Here is a 21,511-nt window from a genome sequence, read left to right on the forward strand (position 1 = left end):
GACGAAGAGACAGCAACTTGGGGAAACAAGTGACCAACTCAGAATATTCAGTGGTACTGGCTTTAGAAATGTCTCTGCAGCAAGACAAGTTATTCGCAACACAAGAATCTCCCAGGAATTGATTCTCGTTCGTCTATTGTGATTGTGCAGATCAGTAACATTCCAGTTAAGAGGAGCCGAACTCCTACGTTCTTTACAACGCAGGCAGAAACAGTGAGGATGAGGACGCAGACATGTTGGGGTGAGAGTTGGAGTTCCTGGACAGCGAGCTGCCGCTCCCGCTGTGGAGAGAGCAGGAGGACAAGGAAGAAATTGGCGGTAAGACCAAATCTGCTGCCTTCAGCACTCGCCGCCGCGGCAGCGCCTCCTCGTCCACCAGCCTCGCCACCTTCTTCACCGCTTTGGTGGTGTCCTGTGGAGGTTTCTCTGTTCGGGCAGGCGGTGTGTCCTGTCTCCTGGGGGGAGCGGGGCGGGGAGCGGGGCGGGGGGGTGGGGGATGCTTTGCAGCGGTGGATGTGGGGCTCTGGACTGCCGGCACAGGAGGAGGGTTGCTGAGCTTGTGCGCCAGAGCCGTGATGGGAGACAGCTGGCTGGAGGGCTTTGCGGAGGATATCAGTGTCAGCGTCAGACGAGGGATCCGTCTTGTTTTACGCCTCCTGGGATGCGATTCTGTGACTTTTATCTTTGTCGTTTTCTTCTTGTGGTTCTTTGATTGACGCTTCGAGGCCGCGCCGTTCTTCTTGCTTTGTTTCGTCTGTTTTTGTCCTTTCAGCCCTTTCCTCTTCTTCCTTGCCTTCTCTTTTTCTCCCAGCCTTTCATCCTCCTCTTCACTATCCCGAAAACCTCCTTCCTCTCCCCTTCCCTCCGGATCAACTCCGTATACCAGCTCCCCTGGTGACTGCCTCCCCTCGCTTGAGGGGGATGGCGGCTTGCTGCTCGCCGAAGTCGCTCGGTTCTTCTTGCTCTTCCCCTTTTTACCCGTTTTTGATTGATCAGGAATTATTCCACCCAGGAGGCCTTTTGCTGCTGCTCGCGCCAGCACATCCTGGACTGTTTCCACTTTGGTGGGATCCGCCTGAAAGAGCAAGGGCAGTTTAAGATTTAATGTGCGGATACAACACATTAAAAGTACAGGTCCCCGGGGTAACATAGCACCGAGGAGGCCTGCACAACAAAACAGTGGAAATGAGGCCCGGCCATAAAGCCGGGAGTATAGAGAGGAGACTGGAGGAGATGATGATGGCTTTTTATTTCCAACACAAATGTGTACTATAATTTAAAAGATGTTGTGATAGTCACTCTCCAACGTCTCTGTGAAGCCGTATGTGTGTCAATATGTTCAACATTTTTAATTTAGCAAATTCGCTGTAAGTTTCTGGAACACAATTTAGTTGATCGAATCGAGTCAACAAAGGGAGTTTTAAAGATTTCTCAAAAAGCTAAAACGTGTTTTTGAGTGGTGACCAAACTAAACCCGCCATCCAGGGTGAAAAGCTGCACGACTCTCCCGCTACAGAACGTTACACCGACCCAGACGGGTCGAAATGAAAACACAACGTGGTCAAAATGATATGAATGATTTATTCATGGGGATCTTAACTAATCATAACGCGAATGAGTCAAATGATTGAGGTCCCAGAAACTGCAGTCATTTGCTGTGTGACGGACTGTCAACTCACTTGGCTTCATGTATGAATATCTTTCAGGGTTATTTCTCCTCAGTGGCGTATTTGATCATGGATTACTGAATGGGCAAAGAGTCCAAAGGTTCAGAGTGGCCAAAAGTGACAAAAGACCCATCAATAGACACAAAATGACCCCAAAGAGACAGAAAGTGACCACAAAAAGGCACAAAATGAGCCTTAAGATACTTAAAGTGCCCACAGAGCGACCTCAAATGACCACAAAAATGTTTAAAGAGACACTTTATGTCTCTCCAGGAGGTTATGAAACGTCTTCCATGTGTGTGCAATGGGCCATCTCGCCTCACAATCTGCCCATGGGGAAAATATAATGACAGGAGGGATAGGGTGTCCTCGTCTGCTGCAGAGACGGAGGAATCCTGCTAAATCCCCTGAGTCTTTCCTGTCTGTCTCCCTCCACCTCCGTCTGAAACTTTATAGACTTCACGTCTTGTGGAAGCCGAATGATGTTGACGCACATAGATTAAAGTATGCTACAGTTGTTGTTTTTTTTATTATTATTATTGTTATTATTCACTCTTGAGAGTTCAATCTGTCTTCTACCTTGGACAGCAATATAAGCTTTGAGTCATTTGGAAACTACCCACTTTTAAATATGTAGTAAAGTATGTTTGTAGTGAAACATAATAAACTGTGACGAGAGCTCCATGAAGGACGATGATTCGTCGAACGTGTCGACAAGTTGGGGAGTTTGACTTTGTGCACTGGAGCGTCGCTTCACCCCCAAAAACATCACAACAAGTCTGAGTAGGATTTCATCGTCATAACGTTTCACAGACGTTTAATGGGTTTGAGATTTAGACTTTAATCATCGTCACAGTTTCCTTCTGCGGCGTCAGGATTGACTTTCCCTTCTTTCCACCACACACAAGCTACATAACTGGCTCCGTAACTTCTCCGCTGATGAGACGATCTCCAGATGTTTTCAATGCAGCGTCACCTATGTAAAATTGATCTAAACTTTCGGGGAATTTATAAATATTCGAGTGTTGTAGGAGTTATCATTATGAAGCATATGCGTGCCAGACTCTTTCATTGGTGACCGGACGAGAGTTAAAGTGTCGAGCGGCTTTTTGGACGCATGCATTGAGTCATTTTCTCATTTCATTTCTTTCAGGAGATCTTTTAAAAGTTGAATCTTTTTCTCATCCTCTGCAGGCTTTTTTTGAAGATGCCCTCCAGCACCGCTTGACTTGTATCCGTGCAGCGGTGAACCGCCTCACAAGTGTCAGTGAGTGTGAATCTACAGCAGCAGCTCTGATGTTATTTGACTCACTGTGAGAGTGAATGTCGATCCAATTAGGCCCGATCATTAGATTGTAAATTACTGCTCTGAGCTTGACAGGACAGGACGCTCGGCCTCGTCTGCCCCATCGTGCTGCAAAGACACTTTTTATTTCTTCTTTTTTTAAATCTGCTCCCTTTAACAGCAACACATTCGAGAGAAGCTGATGAAATGAAAGAAAATGCACCAATGCAGCTTTAAAGGCTAAAGACGGGATACGATGAACAACATAATGTAGATCCGGTTCACTTCTTCACATTTTTTATTTGAAATCCTTGATCAGGTCGACTGTGCTGTTATTTCACACTGACCGCTCCCAATCTGCCGTCCATCAATCCGTCAGCGTCCAGCCTCCACCTACCAGATTACTCTCCCCTGTATTTATGGTGAGCTCGTGAGAATGAGAACTCAGTAAGTTACCAGTCGGGTTTGAAGCATTCACTCGACAACAAAAAACTGTTAACGAGTCAATTCTCGAATAATCTACACACACGTGACAAAAACTTTTATTATTCCTCAAATAATGAGATGATGTTTGTGAACATTAATGAAACGCCTATAACTCCTGAGTATTTGGTTTCATGATGCTTTTAGAAACCGGCAACCTGTGCATGTCTAAGCCTATGAAGTTTGATTTGTTTTCTTAAACTACGGTTGGGTTTGTTACTGAAATCAGTACAAAATGAAAACGCTCAACTGTCGCCATGGTGACTGCTTATTTTTCAAGTTGGACAACTTCGACTGATCTCAGGTACGTATATTGACAGTTTTCTACTTTTATCGTGGCAAATGGTCTCAAAGTGCTTTTCAGATTCACACAACGACAATGTAATGAGCTCAGCGTCTGTCTCGTGTCATGTGACCCCCGGCGTCTTAAGACACGAGGGCGCTTCACTATATAATAGTGACTTTAAAAGCAATATTTTATTTTCGTATTGGCCGATGAGGTGATGACACTGTTTCTCGTTTATCAGCAATTTTTTACGGGGACTGACCTTTGCCCCAATAAATCTAATCCTGACCTTTATCTTTTAGCTTCTCGTTCTTATTGAACCCTGACAGGTTTTTATCAATATTGACAAATTGCCAAATGTCTGTGAACTTCACTTGCCCCTCATCTCTGAACTTTTCAGTTCAGTCTCGGTCCTGTCACTTTGAGTAATGTGTGTGTGTGTGTGTGTGTGTGTGCGTGCGTGCGTGCGTGCGTGCGTGCGTGTGTGTGTGCGTGTGTGTGTGTCATGTTAACCTTTCAGTAACTTTGTCTTCACAGTTTGTTTACAGTTGTAGTTGTTCCATTGTCATCTGGACTTCTTTTTGGTTTCCTTCATTTGTTTTTTATATATATAATTATTATTTTTTCTTCTTTTTGGGAAAAGTTGTACATTAAAATTCACCTTTTGCTCCCTTTAGGCCGTCCTTCTTGTCACAATGCTCACACTTCTACTGGCTTGTTGATTCTCCTCCACTCTCTTCAAAATCTACTAAAAACTTCCAAAGGAATTGAATCAACCACTAAAGTACATCCAAGCAAACTTTCAAACTTTGTGTAGTTTTTTTTTTTTTTTTTTTTTTTCGGTTTTTCTTTCTGACATCGGCAAGAAGTGACGTCCATGCCTCCATCATTTCCCCATGGCTAGTTTCAAACGTCTGGTTTCTCTCTGGGACATGTAAACTTGCGCGCGAGGCAGTCGACTGGCTTCCTCGGATCTTGAAATGTGCTGGAAATCACCCTGTAAAACTCGCTGCTGTTTTGAATGATGAAATGTGTCTCAGATGTTGAAACGGTCTCTATGTTCAACATGGTGAAATCCAGCACAGTTTCCAAATGTGTACCTGCTTTCTGCAATAAGCTCATAGCCTCATGTGCAAACAGGTGGATAAGTACATGATAATAAACAATTCTGAATGTGTTTCAACTGAACAAACATTAATACAAGCCCAGTGCTTTAGATATTTCATATTGCAGTCTTGCTGGCAGTCGCCTCCATGCAGCATTTCTGAGCTGCAGGGGATCAGAGAAATGGCGTCTCATTTCCTTCTGTTGTATTTCTCCTCTTTTTATGAGCGAGAGAGAAAACGAGTCACTCTGCCCAAGAGAGGGCAAATAGTTGTAGCAACGCGGTGATGCAACAAAACTGATCAGAAAGAGGGATGAACAGCGACACAGAGGAATTACCCGCTCATCTATAAACTGGATATGAAGTGAAGTATTGGAATGGCTCAGTAGCTCGGGTGAATTTTATCTTCAACTCCTTTTTTTTTGTTTTCTGCTTGAATATTGAAATTGACACTGCAGTGTGTGTGTGCGTGCATGAGAGAGAGAGAGAGAGAGAGATTGCTTAGAAAGTGAAGTGCTGAGGCTGCATTCTTACTGTCTGTCTGCAGGGAGGTCAGTCAGCTCTGCTTGTCTACACACACACACACACACACACACACACACACACACACACACACACACACACACACACACACACACACACACACACACACACACACACACACACACACACACACACACACACACACACACACAGGTTTTCCCTTTCTCAGCCTCCAAATGCAACCTTGTCCTCTACCTTTTTCTCACTTCTCTGTCTCCACCTCTCTCTCTCTCTCTCTCTCTCTCTCTCTCTCTCTCTCCCCTTTCCTCACCTGTCGAGACAACCGTGCGATGAAGCAGCCGTTGGTGAGCTGCGATGGGGAGATTCTGAAGAACTTGTCTGACGTGCCTCCTGCCGGGGAGTCATCAGGGAAAATTGGACCGTTCACCCTGAGAGAGCAGCACAGAGCGACGACAGCTCGTGGAAAACTTGCTAAAAGCTTCTGTGCAGCACTTTACCGTTGCTCTGTCGCTGCCACATCCAATCAGAGGCATTTTTTTTTTTCTGGAGAGCAAAGAAGGTCTGCATGCAAGAATCATCAGTTTGAGGAAAATGGAACCAGAGTATGAAAAACCCTCTGAAAGATGTAGGCTTGTTGGTTAATCTGCTCCGCTTTGCAGAGGTTTTCATTCTGGATCCCCTCTACATGCACACACAGACGATGTGCTGGTTGTGAGCGTTAGTCTATTAAATACTTTTCACCCTATTGATCAATACATTGTCCTGTTTGGTGCTGCTGGACAAGCTTGTTTATGGGCTCCTGTGGGCTGCAAGCTGTCTCTGCTGAGTATTGCAACTTGAACATCTGACAGAAGTGCCCACAGCAGCAAATATGTTAGTGAATGCTGAGCGACAACTCTCAGCAGATCCAACGCCATCTTAATACTACCGGAATATGAAGATTATCAGCCGACGGAGATTTCATTGACAAAAATGTAACCCTCACTACGGCGCTGTTATTCGATATGAGGTGTTGTTTATACTGGTTAAGAGTTAACATTTAAACTCCCTGTAAAGTCACGTGTTCCCTTTATCTTCTTTTACAGCACATTTCACAGGAGGCCCAGAGGCAGATTCTTTCAGTTACACCAAATTGGTTCTTGCAGGGCTCCTTTAATGATTTGTGAGTTTAAACATGGTTCAGATATTAGACTTTTCTTTCTTTTTTTTTAAGTAACTGAAAAATGGTACTGCACGGTGCAATAGATTTTTCATGTGTGCCTTTGAGCACGTCTAAAATTATAGTGAGAGACCTGACCATGTCTCCACTGCCACTGGTGTCTGTATATATCACTGCAGAACGGAGAGAAACTCGGGCCCCCGTAAATCAGCAAGAGAGACTTCCTGCATATATAACAACGACTTGAACGTTACAGTAGCTTTGGCGCTCAATGATGCCTGAAAATCATTTTCTAAAAATTCCAGGAGCTGTACAGGATAACATAAACACAGAGACTGCCACAAGTGGGAGCTTATAAAAGAGCTCACACAGCCAAATATAATAACATCTGGATTACTTAATAGGGACGAACGGCAGAAAATGAGTTTTGTGGAGGCGTGAAACTCTAAAATCCTCTCCACCCTGTTGACCCCGGCTACGGGATTAACTTCAGTCCCTGCAGCGACTGCAGCTGATCCCTGATACTTTACTGTCATCAGTGTAGTGAATGGAACCTCTCACTGTCTCACACACACACACACGCACGGTACAGTATAGCACTATAAATTATTCAGCTATAGGTTTCAGCAACTTTCTGTTTGCGCTCGGACTTCACTGAGCATCAAGTTATGAAAACGGAAGTGGGCCCTGGATCTGGCCGTCTACAGGACACAGGGTCAGGCATGTTTGACATATCTCTGCTCATGCCGACACTGGAGGAATGTTTGACTTTCCAGTCCTGCAATTGGAGGACGGCATTAGAGAAAGTGTTTGTGGCACTTTGTTAGTGCTTCTCCTTCATTGGGTGCTCTTCCTTTCATACGGAGCTTAACATCCATTATACATCGCTTCATCCAATTGAGGGTTGCTGGAGTAGATCTGAGCGGCTCTGGGCGAAGGCAGAGTGCACCCTGGACAGGCTGCCGGTCGGACAGCTCACTTTGCTGAGCAAAGCCTAAACTAGACACAACACAACACCGACTGAGTGGAGGAAGGCAGTAAAGACTTGTAGAATGCATCATCCAAGTAAAACAAGCTGTAGACGTACGATAAAAGGGGAAAAAAAGAATGTTGCAAATGCTGCCAGCTTTTCATCAAATGTAGTTCAACTGGTTTCAGCAGTTCATGAATAATTTTATAGTTACATTTGTAGTTTTGGCCTGTGGACAAGTAACATAAAGTCATGAGTGAATAATTAAATGCTTTTAGAGAGAGAAAACTAACACCTGGACAGCTAAGGTGGTGCTTGTGTGTGTGTGTGTGTGTGTGTGTGTGTGTGTGTGTGTGTGTGTGTGTGTGTGTGTGTGTGTGTGTGTGTGTGTGTGTGTGTGTGTGTGTGTTTCCTTGTTTCACTCATCTTGTGGGATGTAATCTACATTGATGTGACCTATTGACCAACTTACTAAACAACTTCCACAACCTTGTGATGAGGGTTTATAAGAAACAAAACTCCCCTTGAGCGCTGCTCTGTGTGGCTGCGACCGATGGGTCAATTGGTATGAATTTCCCCTCAGGGGGATTAATACAGTGCAATAAATAATGAAATAATTAATGTTTGAGAAAGATGAGTGTCAGTGGACACTGTAAATTTAGATGTTAAACAAGGAGCAAGGTGTTTAATCATAAATTAGGACGTTCATTCATTCGACACGCCAACAGGAAGCGTGTGAAATACATAATCCTGGTGAAGCATCTCAGTGGTGTGTGTGTGTGTGTGTTTGCTGTACCTGAACGGCAGCAGTTTAGGATGTGTGTGTGTTTTCTCTAACACTCTTTTCACCAGCAGTTCATTTTCCTCTGGGTACACTGAGCGCGTGCAGTAGACCACAGTCTGGACCTTTGGGACTGAAATAATGAAAAAGGAGCGGTCACACTGCTGATGATTCACCAGCACAACACACATAGATCACTACAACACAGAACACTGTATATATAGATATGAACATTTTGCTCTTGGTATATTGTCCTTATCTTTTGAATTGAAGTATGTTTCCTCATTGACATACAGTAACTTACAAGATGTACTTACAGGAGAGCGCGTGTCCGAGTAGTTGAGCCTGCTGGTGGGTCAGAGACTGTATTTTGCTCTTGGAAACAGAACCAATGGACAAGTGTGGTAGTAGATCCCAGTCTGTCATCAAAGCAGAGCTCAATTACCATTTTTGAAATTCAATAGAAATGCTTTTCTTTTTAAAAAATCCTCTGTTTTCACATCATAATCACTGTGCCATGCCTTTCCGAACGTGCTTCTTCCACCAACCTGGTTTTATCAGCCAGCCCTCAGTGGAAACCCTCAATAACTCACAGACCTAAGTGCACATTAAGTCTGAGCCAGCTCTGGGCTGTGCCTGTGTGAAACGAGCTTCAGGGCTCTCACATGGCCTTTTGCCATCTCCCCACATTCTCCATAAATCTACAAATTCTGCAGACCCTCTTGGGGAAGTTATCCACAAGTCATTATATGAAAAGAACAATGGCATGGAAATTTAAAGTCATAAAAACACACCGGTTCGCGTTAGGAGCTCTCAGTCTACGAGAGGGCACGTCTCTTATGTACCTCCATGTTCGCTGTGAATGGTGGGCACGGGGTCGTTGAGGCCCGAAGAGGAACACTGAGGCAGCACGATGATGACCTTCAACCGCTGGACGCTGGCGTCCCACTCATTGAGGCTGCAGAAAGCTCCTGACAGGACTCGCACATCTGGAGTGAGGAAATGCAACAACAGTAAGACAAAAGAACAAACGCACATTAGAAGAGCTGGCAGCATTAAGCAGCTGCGATTCACATTATGGCACAAATCCCCTTACAAGCTGCAATCTGAAAACTGGCAACGATGTGAACCTTTAAATACAGAGATGTGTATTACATCTGGCCCCTTGAATTTCACCTATAAAGCCATTTTCACAGCCCCCAAAGTTCTCTATCGCTTCACATTCAGTAACGCAAAAATGGTGACGACCGCTCAGCATGTCCACTCAGGGAGCATTTTGAGGTTCAATGTCTTGCTCAAGGACACTTTGGCATATGGACAGGCGGCAATGAGGGATCAAACCTGCAACCTTTCTACTGAGAGATGACCTGCTCTATCAACTGAGCCACAGCCATCTGCCATGCTTCCCTTACGACTATCAAGAATCAGACATTTCCACAGCAGGTAGTGTGGATCTACACGATCGACACGAGTGTGAAGCACAGGAGCACAGAATACAGGTATCAAGTGCAAGTAAAGCAATGGGCGTCTCATCTACCATCACATCAGGCTGCTGGCAACATATATACGTTGAAAACCAGCAACTGAGAACAAAATCTTATTGTGTTTTATTATTATTATTTAAAAGAAACAACAACAAACTTTAGAAACGATGGATAACAAAGATCTGTACCAGAAGAAGCAAAGAGGCTTCTACACTAAAATAAAGGAAGTTAAAACCATCAGTTGTAATAGTCCTTATATGTCCTGTTTTGATAATCTTCATCAGACTTAGAGGATCGGACATTTTCTGGTCCACAATCAACAAAAAATCCTTTTAAAATAATCCTTCTTATCATTTTGAACTGTATTTCTTTTTGTTGTTTTAGTTTTTTTTTTTAATGTGGTCAACTTGATTCAGAATTAAAAGGTATTGAAGTCGTTTGCAAAGTGTTTACTTGAATTTTTACACTATGACATTAAAGTACAGATGAAATTAAAGCCCCACCCACGCATGTTGGAGGTTTCCCACCAGGAAGGCCTGTCGTATATACTGGGAAACCTTCAGGTCTCTCTGACTTACGCCCGAGGAGGAGTTTGTCACAAAATGCTCACAGTGAATAAAAAACGGCGCACTTCCTGTTTGTCTGAACGTATCACTGAGTTTTTGTGCAACCCGACCTGTTGCCTATGCCTACGAAATTCCGAGGATGTAGGCGACACGTTAGTAGACCATGCAAATGTGGCACGCACATGCATTATTCACCACATCTGAAGTTTTTGCAAATTTTCTTGCGAGCGTGAACACGTTCAGGCCAACAAAGCAGTTTCACATGGAAAAGTGAAAGATTTCAAAGTACTCTAATAATCCCTTGCATTCCAATAGGATCAGACCACCAAAACTAATAAAGATGAGCAAACAGTAACCACCTCCAAACCACTTGAATAATTTCAGTGTTTCTCAAACAGTCCAAAGACAAACCAGGAAGAGGAGACTGAAAATATGAAACTCAATATATTTCAATTCTAAATATCAGCAGATGTTTTTTCAATGAATGTGTGTATCACAAGGCGTTTATAACTCACTCTTGATGTCCATTTGTGTCAGTAGCTCCTGCACCTCTTTGACCTGTGAGGGCGTGTGATCAGCGCCACACACCAACACCCGGCCTGAGCGGGCGGCGGCCGCCACGGCCACATGTGCCACCGTCACGGCGGAGAAGGAGCCCACCGCCAGTACGTCACCTCTGTCGAAGAGGAGGGGGCTCAACACGCTCACCGCAACACACACACTCCTGTCCTGCTCGCGCGAGCACACACACACACACACACACACACAAACACACTTGTTACTCAGGCATGTGAACATTTGCTTTAATCCTGCAGTTTTATAAACTGTTGTGCTGCTAATCACGTTTAAATCAAACAACTCGGCTTTGAAATTCCCGCCACAACAAGATGTCGAGGTTGAGTTATGGCGCAAAGCAGCAAAATGAAGAAGGTCAAAGAGGAGGTCAGAGAAAAAAAGTGCATATTTTGTAGCTACTAGCTTTCGCTTTGACTTAAATTTGGCTTCAGACTCATTAAGATACACATGCACGTGTACACGTGTTTGAGAAGAGTTTCAGAAAGCCACTAAGAAATACAACAAGATTCACACAAACATTTAGACGTCTGCAAAGTAAAAACATGTAAATGTAAATCACATCTGTTTTGTTCTATATATTTCTACAATTTTGGTCATTTCCTAGAGTTTTCGAATACATATGACTCGTGAATTAATTTTGTGTGAATCAGAAATGTTGTGATATTACATAAGTGATTATTGTTGTTAGAATTGCTAAGTCTTTGGGTTAGGGTTAGGGCATTGAGGTACCCTGTATCCGGCATTTACATATTTCTTAGTGTGTACACTGAATATCATTTTGGGATCCATATTTGTGAAGGATGATGTACAATAATATTTCTTCTCAGCCTTTAAACGTTACCAAGATTAGATTCACCACTATTCCTCTCTATAAAAAGTGTTTTCCGCGACTGAATTTCCATTGTTAACTTTTACTTGGACTCAAGATATTTTATAAACCAATACATGCATTTCTGGTTGCAAAATAACCTAATAATTCCTACTGCCGGTGTTTTATTGTATTTTATTGAAGAACGCTTCATGAGTATTTTTTGTGAGCGCGTGTGAAACCATCATAAAGAGTATGCAGTGAAAAGGAGAATGTATTTCAAGTGAATGACTTTATTACACATGATTTTTCATTCTACACCCAGTGGATTTCCACCTGTATGTTGAGGACGTGCGTGGTGGCGATGCGGCTGTGCTGCAGCGCGGCGAGAAGCTGATGAGAGAAGACCAACGTGTCCGAACAAAGAGGGTCTCTGCAGAACACCCCGTCCTTCAGGTCGGCCATTTTCGCCGCTTGGCACAAAGCAGCACTTTGTAATGCCGCACACACCTCCTCCAGCCTGCAGAGACCCCGGGAATCATGGCTGGTTTGTTTAAGGCGCACACGTCAATGAGTGCCCCCCGAAATAAAAAGGATTCACTACAAACTATAACATGGATCCATCAGTGAACCAATCTCTGTCTGTTTACTACGGCGCCCTCTGGTTAACAGCATCTCTGCTCTTTGCTTTACTGCCACAGCGACTGGGGCTCTTTTTACATTGGAGCTGTAAGAGCGCCGCACCGTCCTGTTTTATATATGCCCCCAGTGAACGTCACTGTCCATTAAATTTAGACTCCAAGACCCCTTTGAAAAAAACAACAACAAAAAAACACATGTTTTAACATACAGTGTGTTGTTCGGTACATAAACAGCCACCGTGTTTACACTTTGCTCCAAAACACCACAGAAGAAAAATTAACAGGGAATAAAAACTGATTGGGTTTCAAGTTTGAGGTTTTCCTCAGAGACAAAAAAATACAATACTATACATAAAATAATGCATTTGCAATTTAAAAAACATTACATCCTCCACCCTCATCGGCCTCATTTAGGCCCTGTGGATGAGTGCCAGCGGTCTGATATGTTACAAAAACTTGTATCTATTTCTACTTTACTTATTAACACTTTTATATTGTTACATCATAATTAGATCTTCTGTGTGATGGCAGCAGCCGACAGAGAGCCAACTAAAAACCTTCCTCAAGCGGTCTTTTTTTGCACAGCGTCTATCGCTTAACATCCCCATTTATGTTCAATAAACTAACCTTGAAGGCGCAGAGAGGTCCAGTGTGAAATTAATTCGTACTTGTACCTGGTCTTGAGAGTATTGATCCATGCATAAAGTGGCAGTCTCTTTGCTCTGTGCTGTTTGGTCCTGACAGGATGGGACAGAAAGCAGGAGACACTCTGCAGACTCTGCTTCACTCTGCAGCGAGCCAGAGATGCTGCCAGCTTGGTCTTACACCTGCGAGAAACACACATTCTGTGACAAGAACTCACTCCGCTCCGACTTTCATAAACTTTCATTTTAAGTGACTGAACTTTAACTGATCTGTGGAAACTCTTGACATTTGGCCGAAAACCTTTTCAAATCCTCATCAAAATACTTATTGTCAACACACTTCTGAAGGCCTTGTTCCAGATCCCTGACCTCCTGGACGGCCTCCAGCTTCTCCTTTGCTGAACGCATCAAAAACTTTCGGTCCTGGAAGTCAAACAGCATCACCATCGCCAACGGCAACAAGTCACTGTCCTGTAAAACAAGCACGACTTCGTTATTGTTAGGATCTCCTGTGTATTTTCTAGGGTAGTGTGAATTACACCTGACAAATAACGGCAATGTTGACAACAATCACATATAAAGGAGTGTTTCCATTGAACTGCACTGCAGATGTAGGCTACCATTAATAGTATATTTCTATCTTGGGGATTCCCCTGCAATAATAGATGATGACAAAAAATGAAATTGGAATTGGACAACATTTAAAAGAAAAAAAAAAGTGCCTTGACATTAGCTTTACAAATGGATGAAGGTGGAAATATAAAAGCTTCACTTCACGCTGATCTGCAGCGAAACCACTGCCACTGCCCTCAGTCTGACACCAAATTCACACACAATTATTACACATAGGAGTACAAACGGCAGCCATACGAACCAGGATGAATAATGGACGCCGCACATTTCCTCATCCATCATGTTAAAGACATAATGGATATGAGGTCAGCTGCTTTGACCAGGCCAGCGCACGTATTCACAATGAATGTGGCAAGGACGCTCTATTCTTCATCATTCGTGTCGTTCACTCTTATATGATGTTAATGGTTATTTGTTTATTTTACACTCAAAGTCAAAAAGGAGTTGGATCTGATGGAGCACAGGTCATTTCGGGGTGAGCTAAGATTCATCTTGTTTAAATGTAATCCAAAACAAGTCAAATCATTTCTCTGTGGTTTAAAATAACAATAAAAAGAGCTTAATGGCTATTATGAATACTTCATTGTCAAAAATGACTTAATCTTTCATTTAGAAATATTGATTGGAGGACGAGGAAAGTAAAGATGAGGACTGGGCTTTCAGCACACTGTGTGTGCCTTCTACTGTTTAGTCAGTCTGTGAGGGTCTCTGTTCTACGCAATTTGAGGAAGCTGATATGTGAGCTCACACTGAAGTCCAATCTACTTTTTAGGGAACAACATGGTGAACCCTGCAAGCTTTTTCATGTTTTTGAAGGTGTGTGCGTGTGTGCGTGCAGGAAGCAGAGGATGTGTGTTGAATTATAAAGAGCTCCGGGGCAGATTTTACTGTGACACTCGCAGACTAACAACCTCTCAGCCAATTCTGTGTTCTTACCCATCCTTCAATGAAGCCGTCATTCACACAGACACTCACACACTGACACACAGAAACTAAGTGTGTCTCTTTATCCATGTATGTGTCATTGCACAGTGTTTTATGGCACCATTTACAGTCTCCCGGTTGGAGAGTGCGTCTGCCTCTCTCCTGCATGCATCACTTGCCACCTATAACCAGCCAGACTAAGTACAGATCTGAATACAAATGGCCGTTAACTGCGTCCCTGCCTCCCTCTCCATCGTTTCAACATATTCTGATGGAGCATGCTCGTAAGGTTTCAAAGAGCTCAAATACTTCAGCGAAAGACAGATCACTCCCAGGCACTTTCACCGTCACCGTGTGGGTGTATTTAATCAGATTTTGGTTTGTGAGCAGTCAAATGTCAAACCTGGTGGGACTCACAATATGCTGAGAAATGTGGAAGCAGCTGTCAGTCATCACGTCCTCCAGTAAATCTTGATCTAGGAAGGACACATCTTTGCTTAGTAAATAGAAAAAAAGAAAGAAAGCATAAGCTGAATCCCTCGAAAGAGACACTCGTTCTAATGAAGAGGAATCAGGACAACTTTGTTTAATCAGTATTATATATAATTATAACCAGCAGTACCCACCTATTTACATGGGCTATTTGACCAAAGTCAGATGTAGGCATCACAGTATTTTACTATTTGGGCAGACAGAAGCAACAGAAAACCCAACGCGTCACAAAAAGGTGCCTCAAAGTTTGAACTCATAGTCACATTATATACCTATTAGAATGACATAAAAAACATATTGACAACGTAATAATAATGTTATTTTGTGTGAAGAAAAAAATTATGCAAAAATATTTCGTATATTTTGCTCTACCAAGGTGACTGGTAACAAGTGAATTTCAAACATCAGAATGTAAAAGATTCTATATATATAAGCTTCCGAGTTCAGAGATCAAATATTTTCACTATAATCATGTGGTTTATTGCGAACCAATAGCAGAGCAGCAGCGTGCGTGTGTGTGTGCGTGTGTGTGTGTGTGTGTGTGTGTGTGTGTGTGTGTGTGTGTGTGTGTGTGTGTGTGTGTGTGTGTGCGTGTGTGCGTGTGTGCGTGTGTGCGTGTGTGCGTGTGTGCGTGTGTGCGTGTGTGCGTGTGTGCGTGTGTGTGTGGGCATGCACCTCCTTATCACCTCCCAAACAGACATCTGCTTCACCTCCAGCTGAAGCAATTTGCAGCCACATGGACAAATGAAATGTATGACTACATACTATTTAATCTACAGTGTGCAGTCGGAGGTGCTATTCAAAAAGTGAATATTGGAGTTGACACATGCTGCAGCTCCACTGTTATTCATTAAAGAGATAAGGCTGCCTTATAGGGGGTTGTTGAGCTCCACAGGAGATGGCAGTGGAGTAGATCAAATTAATGTCTGCCTGACTTTATGTAACTATCAACCAGCTCCCTCCAGGCTGGATATGTGCCTCATCATAAAATCACAAAAACTACATTTGGATAAAGCAAGCTGATGCTATTCTAACTTGTGAACGCCAGAACTTCAGGTGCAGATTAGCCTTACATTTGAGCGTGTTGAAGGCGAGCTGGTAGGCCTGTTTCTCCGTGGGTTCGTCTCCGTTCTCCGGCAGTGGCGTGTCCGTCTTTTTTGCATAACGTAGAAGTTGACATGTGACCGGCTTCTCTGTACGAAGTTGCTGGAAAATAGCTGCAGCCTGCCAGTAGACCTGGTCTGATGGGGGATGGACTGATGGAGGAGGAGAGAAGTGTGAGGTGACTGCATGGAAATCCTTCCTAAATGTCTTGGGACATGTTGATGAGATGAGACAAGACAGTGAGTAATTCATTAGATAAACATGGGATAAGAATCAAAGAATGAAATCAATGTAACCGATCAATGAAGGGTTAAGATTAGGAATGGAAATCGAAGACCGCTTCTTGTTGAGAACAGCTTCCCTGCCTTTCAATTCCTTGGAATCATTCCAGTGGGCGCGAATGACATCATCACACACGCTCTGTAGCTCACACAACATGCGCGGTGACGTCATTCATCAGCAGGAAACATGGCGCCCAAGCAGCACAAACGCTTAGAGTTATGTTGCATTTCACAAGAAAGGTTGACAACAGAGCAACTTGCAGTACTTACAATGGGGATTTCTCATCAAAGGGAATTGAATTGAATTGAATTGAATTGAATTCCCTTTGATGCGTTTATTATAGTTTATTTTGGACATGTGGGCACAATCGATCTATCTATCTATCGATCGATCTATCTATCTATCTATCTATCTATCTATCTATCTATCTATCTATCTATCTATCTATCTATCTATCTATCTATCTATCTATCTATCGATCGATCTATCCATCCATCCATCCATCCATCCATCCATCCATCCATCCATCCATCCATCCATCCATCCATCTATCTATCTATCTATCTATCTATCTATCTATCTATCTATCTATCTATCTATCTATCTATCCATCCATCCATCCATCCATCCATCCATCCATCCATCCATCCATCCATCCATCCATCCATCCATCCATCTATCTATCTATCTATCTATCTATCTATCTATCTATCTATCTATCTATCTATCTATCTATCTATCTATCTATCTATCTATCATGAGACATCACTGACCTCCACAAAAAGAAAAAAAAAACAAGGAGAAGCAGACAAGGTCGAGGATCGGTTCAGGTTGAGCACCAAAACTACTTAGGTGGACAGAAATATGGTGTTGTAAGGGTTAAAAAAAAAGTAAGACAAGATAAAAACTAAAAGCCTGTTAGATTGAATATCTGTGAAGCACATAACACCCTTTAACTCAGTCAGGTTAGCACTGACTCGCTTGATCTTGAATTTGCAGCGTGAATACAGAGCGTGAAAGACGAGCGGGAGTCTCCTGGGTGATGGTTTTCTGTTTAAACCCTCCAAGCACGACCAGGATCCCTTCCAGACCAAATGACGGCCTTCATTGCTCTTCTGATCATTTCAATGTCACGGAGACGTCTCAGTCAATGTATTTGTACTGATTGGATTAACACTCTTCAATAATGAACAAGATTTCCATGAGTTCCATTTCCATTGATCACTGGTGTGAAAGCAAATATGATCAATAAATAAAGAAATAAATTTAATTAAATCCTGCTAACTGGATATGCGACATCATTAAATATTCCTATGTGTTTTGATGTGTCAAAGATTCCATAGTGAGGAAGGCTTATCTCTTAAAGATGGAAAATCTAACTGGAAGGTAAAGTTTCACTTTGCTTTGTTTGCTCTTCCTGGTTGATGTGATGCATGAGGCTCGGCTGGCTGACTGCAACCCGAGGCCGCACACGCCTTTATCTGAGAGCCGTGCTTTTCTTTTCACAATGACACCACTTGCCCTTTGTCCAACTTTTAACAGAAATTGATTCACGGAACCTTAATAACACTATAATGCAGCTTCTTCATAATTGAACTGAAAAAACCCCCAAAAAACCACATTCAATTAACCCTTGCTCTCTCGCTCTCTCGCTCTCTCACTCTCTCGCTCTCTCGCTCTCTCACTCTCTCACTCAGGACGGAATCTCACCTGGGGGAAGAGCGGATACGTGGAGAGGAGGAAGAGGAGGTAGAGGAGGTAGAGAGGGGAGCAGCTCCTTCTTGATCTCATCGTCGTGGCCTTGTTGGGTGGCGGCCCCTTCCTCCATCACACCACTCGGGTTCACATCCTCACCTGAGACCCCGTCAAGAGAGGGATAAACCCACTGAGGCTGTGGTGTCTGCCATGCTCATGTTACACATAACCATCAAGCCCTTACCACGGTCTAAAACCAAACACTTTTTTTTTTTTAATGTACTCTATTTCTCTTTCATTCTCCAATGCACCCAAATGAGTCCAAATACCATCTCGACAGCCACAAAAATTATGCAGATATTGACCCGAACCTGAGCTGTGAAAATGTAAATAAGACGCACGACACCCGTCATGGCTGACATGTGATCCAACCCTCCACTTTCTGTGAATGTGAGACAGAGCTGCTACGCGTAATTGGGCTCCTCCTGGTGCAATTAAGCGGCCGTTCGGATACATCAGCATGAATAAATAATGGCCCACTGTCCGACCCTGGACAAAGGTCCACCTCTGACTGACCCGCTTAACTCATCCCGGCTTGTCTCTGTGCGGCTGCTTCACTCACACATGTCCCATCACTTCAGGACTCACATTTGTTCTCATGGAAACTCATCCTGACCAGTAACAATTATCATTCCTCTTGACATATTTGGAGGGATGTGCTTTTCTTCTCTTTCACAGAAAGTAATGCAAACACACAGAGAGTAGCCTTACTGTCTTTAAGAGGTCTTCCCATTGATCCTGATGCAATTCCTAGATGTTTACCTCAACCTTAACCCTAAAATCTTTAATCCACAAAATCATACATTCTGTTCCACATCATGTGAGCCCACAGGGTGCATCAGACCCCACATGTGTAATGTACATCCATTTTTTAGCACTTTAAAGAGAAACACACACTTTTGACATCACTTGACTTCGGGTGTAACGTCCTAAAATGGAAAGGGACCATCAAGCAATCATTTAGAGTTGAACTTGACCAGCAAATGTGCATCACGTCCAATGAGGCCAGGTCAGAACAAATGGAATAAATTAACGAATATCAAACAGCAGTGATTTAATGAGTGTCAAGCAGTTTCCTACGCTCTGCAAAAGAAAAGTCTTAAGTCCACTTAAGAGGAGCAGCGCTGGAAGAAAGGGCTACAGCAGCTTATTGTAATCTGCATAGACGATGATGGGCTGTTTAAAATTGCATAGCTTACCATTGTCACTGTGAACGCTCCTCACGGGAACAACACTCATCGTTTCAAATAAAATTCAGCTGGAGCAAGAATCCAGAGTGTGTTCATGAAGCCCAGCCTGGTGTTTTCTCCTCCTCCCCACTCTGCACAGGCTATGATCCACACTGTCCCAGTGAAGTGCAGCACTTCATGCCTCTCATCACCTCTTTGTCATGCATGACTGTACGGGAGTATGCCGTGCTGTCCTGAGTTTGAAATGCCATGGCAACAATATGATAATGAAGGAGGTCTGACCCCCCACTGTGACAGATATACACTAAATTCAATGCATGTAATACTATGTTATAAGATATTTCATTATGTTGTATTAATATTTAGGCTTTCAAAAGTTTAACTGTTAGGCTTGACAACTAAGAGCCTGACAGGTATTAATTTTGGGACACAAGCGAAATCCTTGAAGACGATCAAAGTGACAAGATGTTCCTTGAGGCAATTCAAGAAATACTGTTGGCCAGTGTCTACAAGCACATCTCTGCATGTGTTTGTGTAATGACCCAGACATTCAGGAAACACAAACAAAGAGTAAAACAGAAATACAGTGCGTCTGACCAGTTGGTCCTGCTGGAAACTTTATTCAAACTACATCACCTGCATCTAAGTGACACTACCCCCTCCTGACCACTGCAGCACAGTGCAACGTAACAGCAGGCTTATTGTACTGCTTTATCCAACTCAGGGTGAACCCAAGCTTACCTTGGGAAAACAAACGCTCACTTTAACAGATACAGGCGATACAGATCCCGAAGCTCCTCCGACACATCCTCTCATTAGAGGTGGAATACCACCCGCACTGCTGTCCAGATCTATAGGAGGCACTTCAAGTTAATTCAAGGAAGTTTTACAGGCAGAGATGCTTCGATCAGGATGTTGCCGAATAATCTATCACAGTTTCTCCACATATGTGAACAGCACGCAGTCATAGTAAATATCAAGCCACAATTTAAGCACATTCTGCTATAGAGTTAAAGAAATATTAGATCTGTGTTGGGTCGTTATTCTTTAAGCAAATAAAAAAGATTATTATTTTTTTTTTACATTGGTACATTAAAATCAAGGGAAACACTTTTTGGTGTATTTTATGTACATGTTGTAAATGGAAGTGCTTGTGTTGTGTGTATCTTGGTCATTCACTATTATTCATATAGGGCCGATATACTGAGCAGCAGCACATTTATTTGAAAGCTCAATAAGCTTGTCTGAATTTTTGTAAATGTAATCACTTCAATTAATTCCTTTCTTTTCACTTTATGGCTTCAAACTGCAGGAAAATGTCACATTTATGACATTCAAGTTTGTGTGGGTGTGATTTTGAAAAAAAAAAAAAAAAAAAAAAGGCTTTGCAGTAAAGCCTTAACTTTCATTATTCAATAAATGAAACCGCCATCAACTGCATTGTCAGATTCCTTCCCACTCAGTGTTTTTATAAAAGGGGAACATGTAGAAACATGCTGGAACTCAGATGACCCTTAATTCCTGCTAATTTGCAACATATCTTCCACTTATCCTGCAGCATGTTGCAACAAAGTTGGCAGGTGAAGCTTTTCATGTTATTATAATTAATATATGATTAACCTTTCAGAAATACATGTAAAAAAATTTAAATGAATGAAAAGCCAAATGCTTTAACACAGTTATTGCAAAACCTTTTTTTTTTTCTTGGAGCCATAAAGTTTGTGGGGTGGATTTGAAAGACAATGTAAAAGACAAACCATTCACAGGCACCGGGAAGAGGAAAACCTATTCCCAAGCGATCTTTAGAATCACTTGATGAATAATGGCTTTGTATTATAATGATCAACTTTGCAATGCGAAAAACGGCGATAATTGTTGTGTGGTAACATTAAATATATGTATGAAACTGCAGATGGTTTAGGTTAATCAAAACTGTTGCTTTACAAACATTTCTGCAGTTTTATTTTATTCTAACATTTGTTGTAAACTCATTGAATTGCCTGAAGAAAGACATCAGGGACCCTCACTATTATAAAGAAGCAGGGATTTGGAAATAAAAGTAATCAGCAGTTTCCTGTGTCTTATTGTGCTTTTGTCTTTGACCCATGCATATCTAAATTTCACAGCCTCACAACAGACAAAGCCCCAATGATCTATGGTACACCAGTTTAA

At 42.6% G+C, this 21,511-nt stretch overlaps 1 protein-coding gene across 1 annotated transcript; it reads right to left on the bottom strand.

Moving 5' to 3' along the window:
- Nucleotides 1-193: 193 nt before the first annotated feature.
- LOC308109826 (putative methyltransferase NSUN7) lies at nt 194-19,533 on the bottom strand (the record flags this gene model as incomplete). The annotated part of the gene is made up of 14 exons (XM_080463632.1): nt 19,349-19,533; nt 18,105-18,248; nt 16,082-16,264; nt 14,934-14,992; nt 13,300-13,430; nt 12,990-13,142; nt 12,011-12,194; nt 10,806-11,019; nt 9,086-9,229; nt 8,558-8,659; nt 8,256-8,373; nt 5,641-5,758; nt 884-1,075; nt 194-754 (listed from the first exon to the last, which is right to left on the bottom strand). The coding sequence occupies exons 1-14, from the start codon at nt 19,386-19,388 to the stop codon at nt 194-196; spliced, it is 2,343 nt and encodes a 780-aa protein (XP_080319758.1). The 5' UTR covers nt 19,389-19,533.
- Between the last annotated feature and the right edge of the window lie 1,978 nt (nt 19,534-21,511).

This window comes from Lipophrys pholis (genome assembly GCF_963383615.2).
Source record: "Lipophrys pholis genome assembly, chromosome: 5".
Taxonomy (NCBI): Eukaryota; Metazoa; Chordata; class Actinopteri; order Blenniiformes; family Blenniidae; genus Lipophrys; species Lipophrys pholis.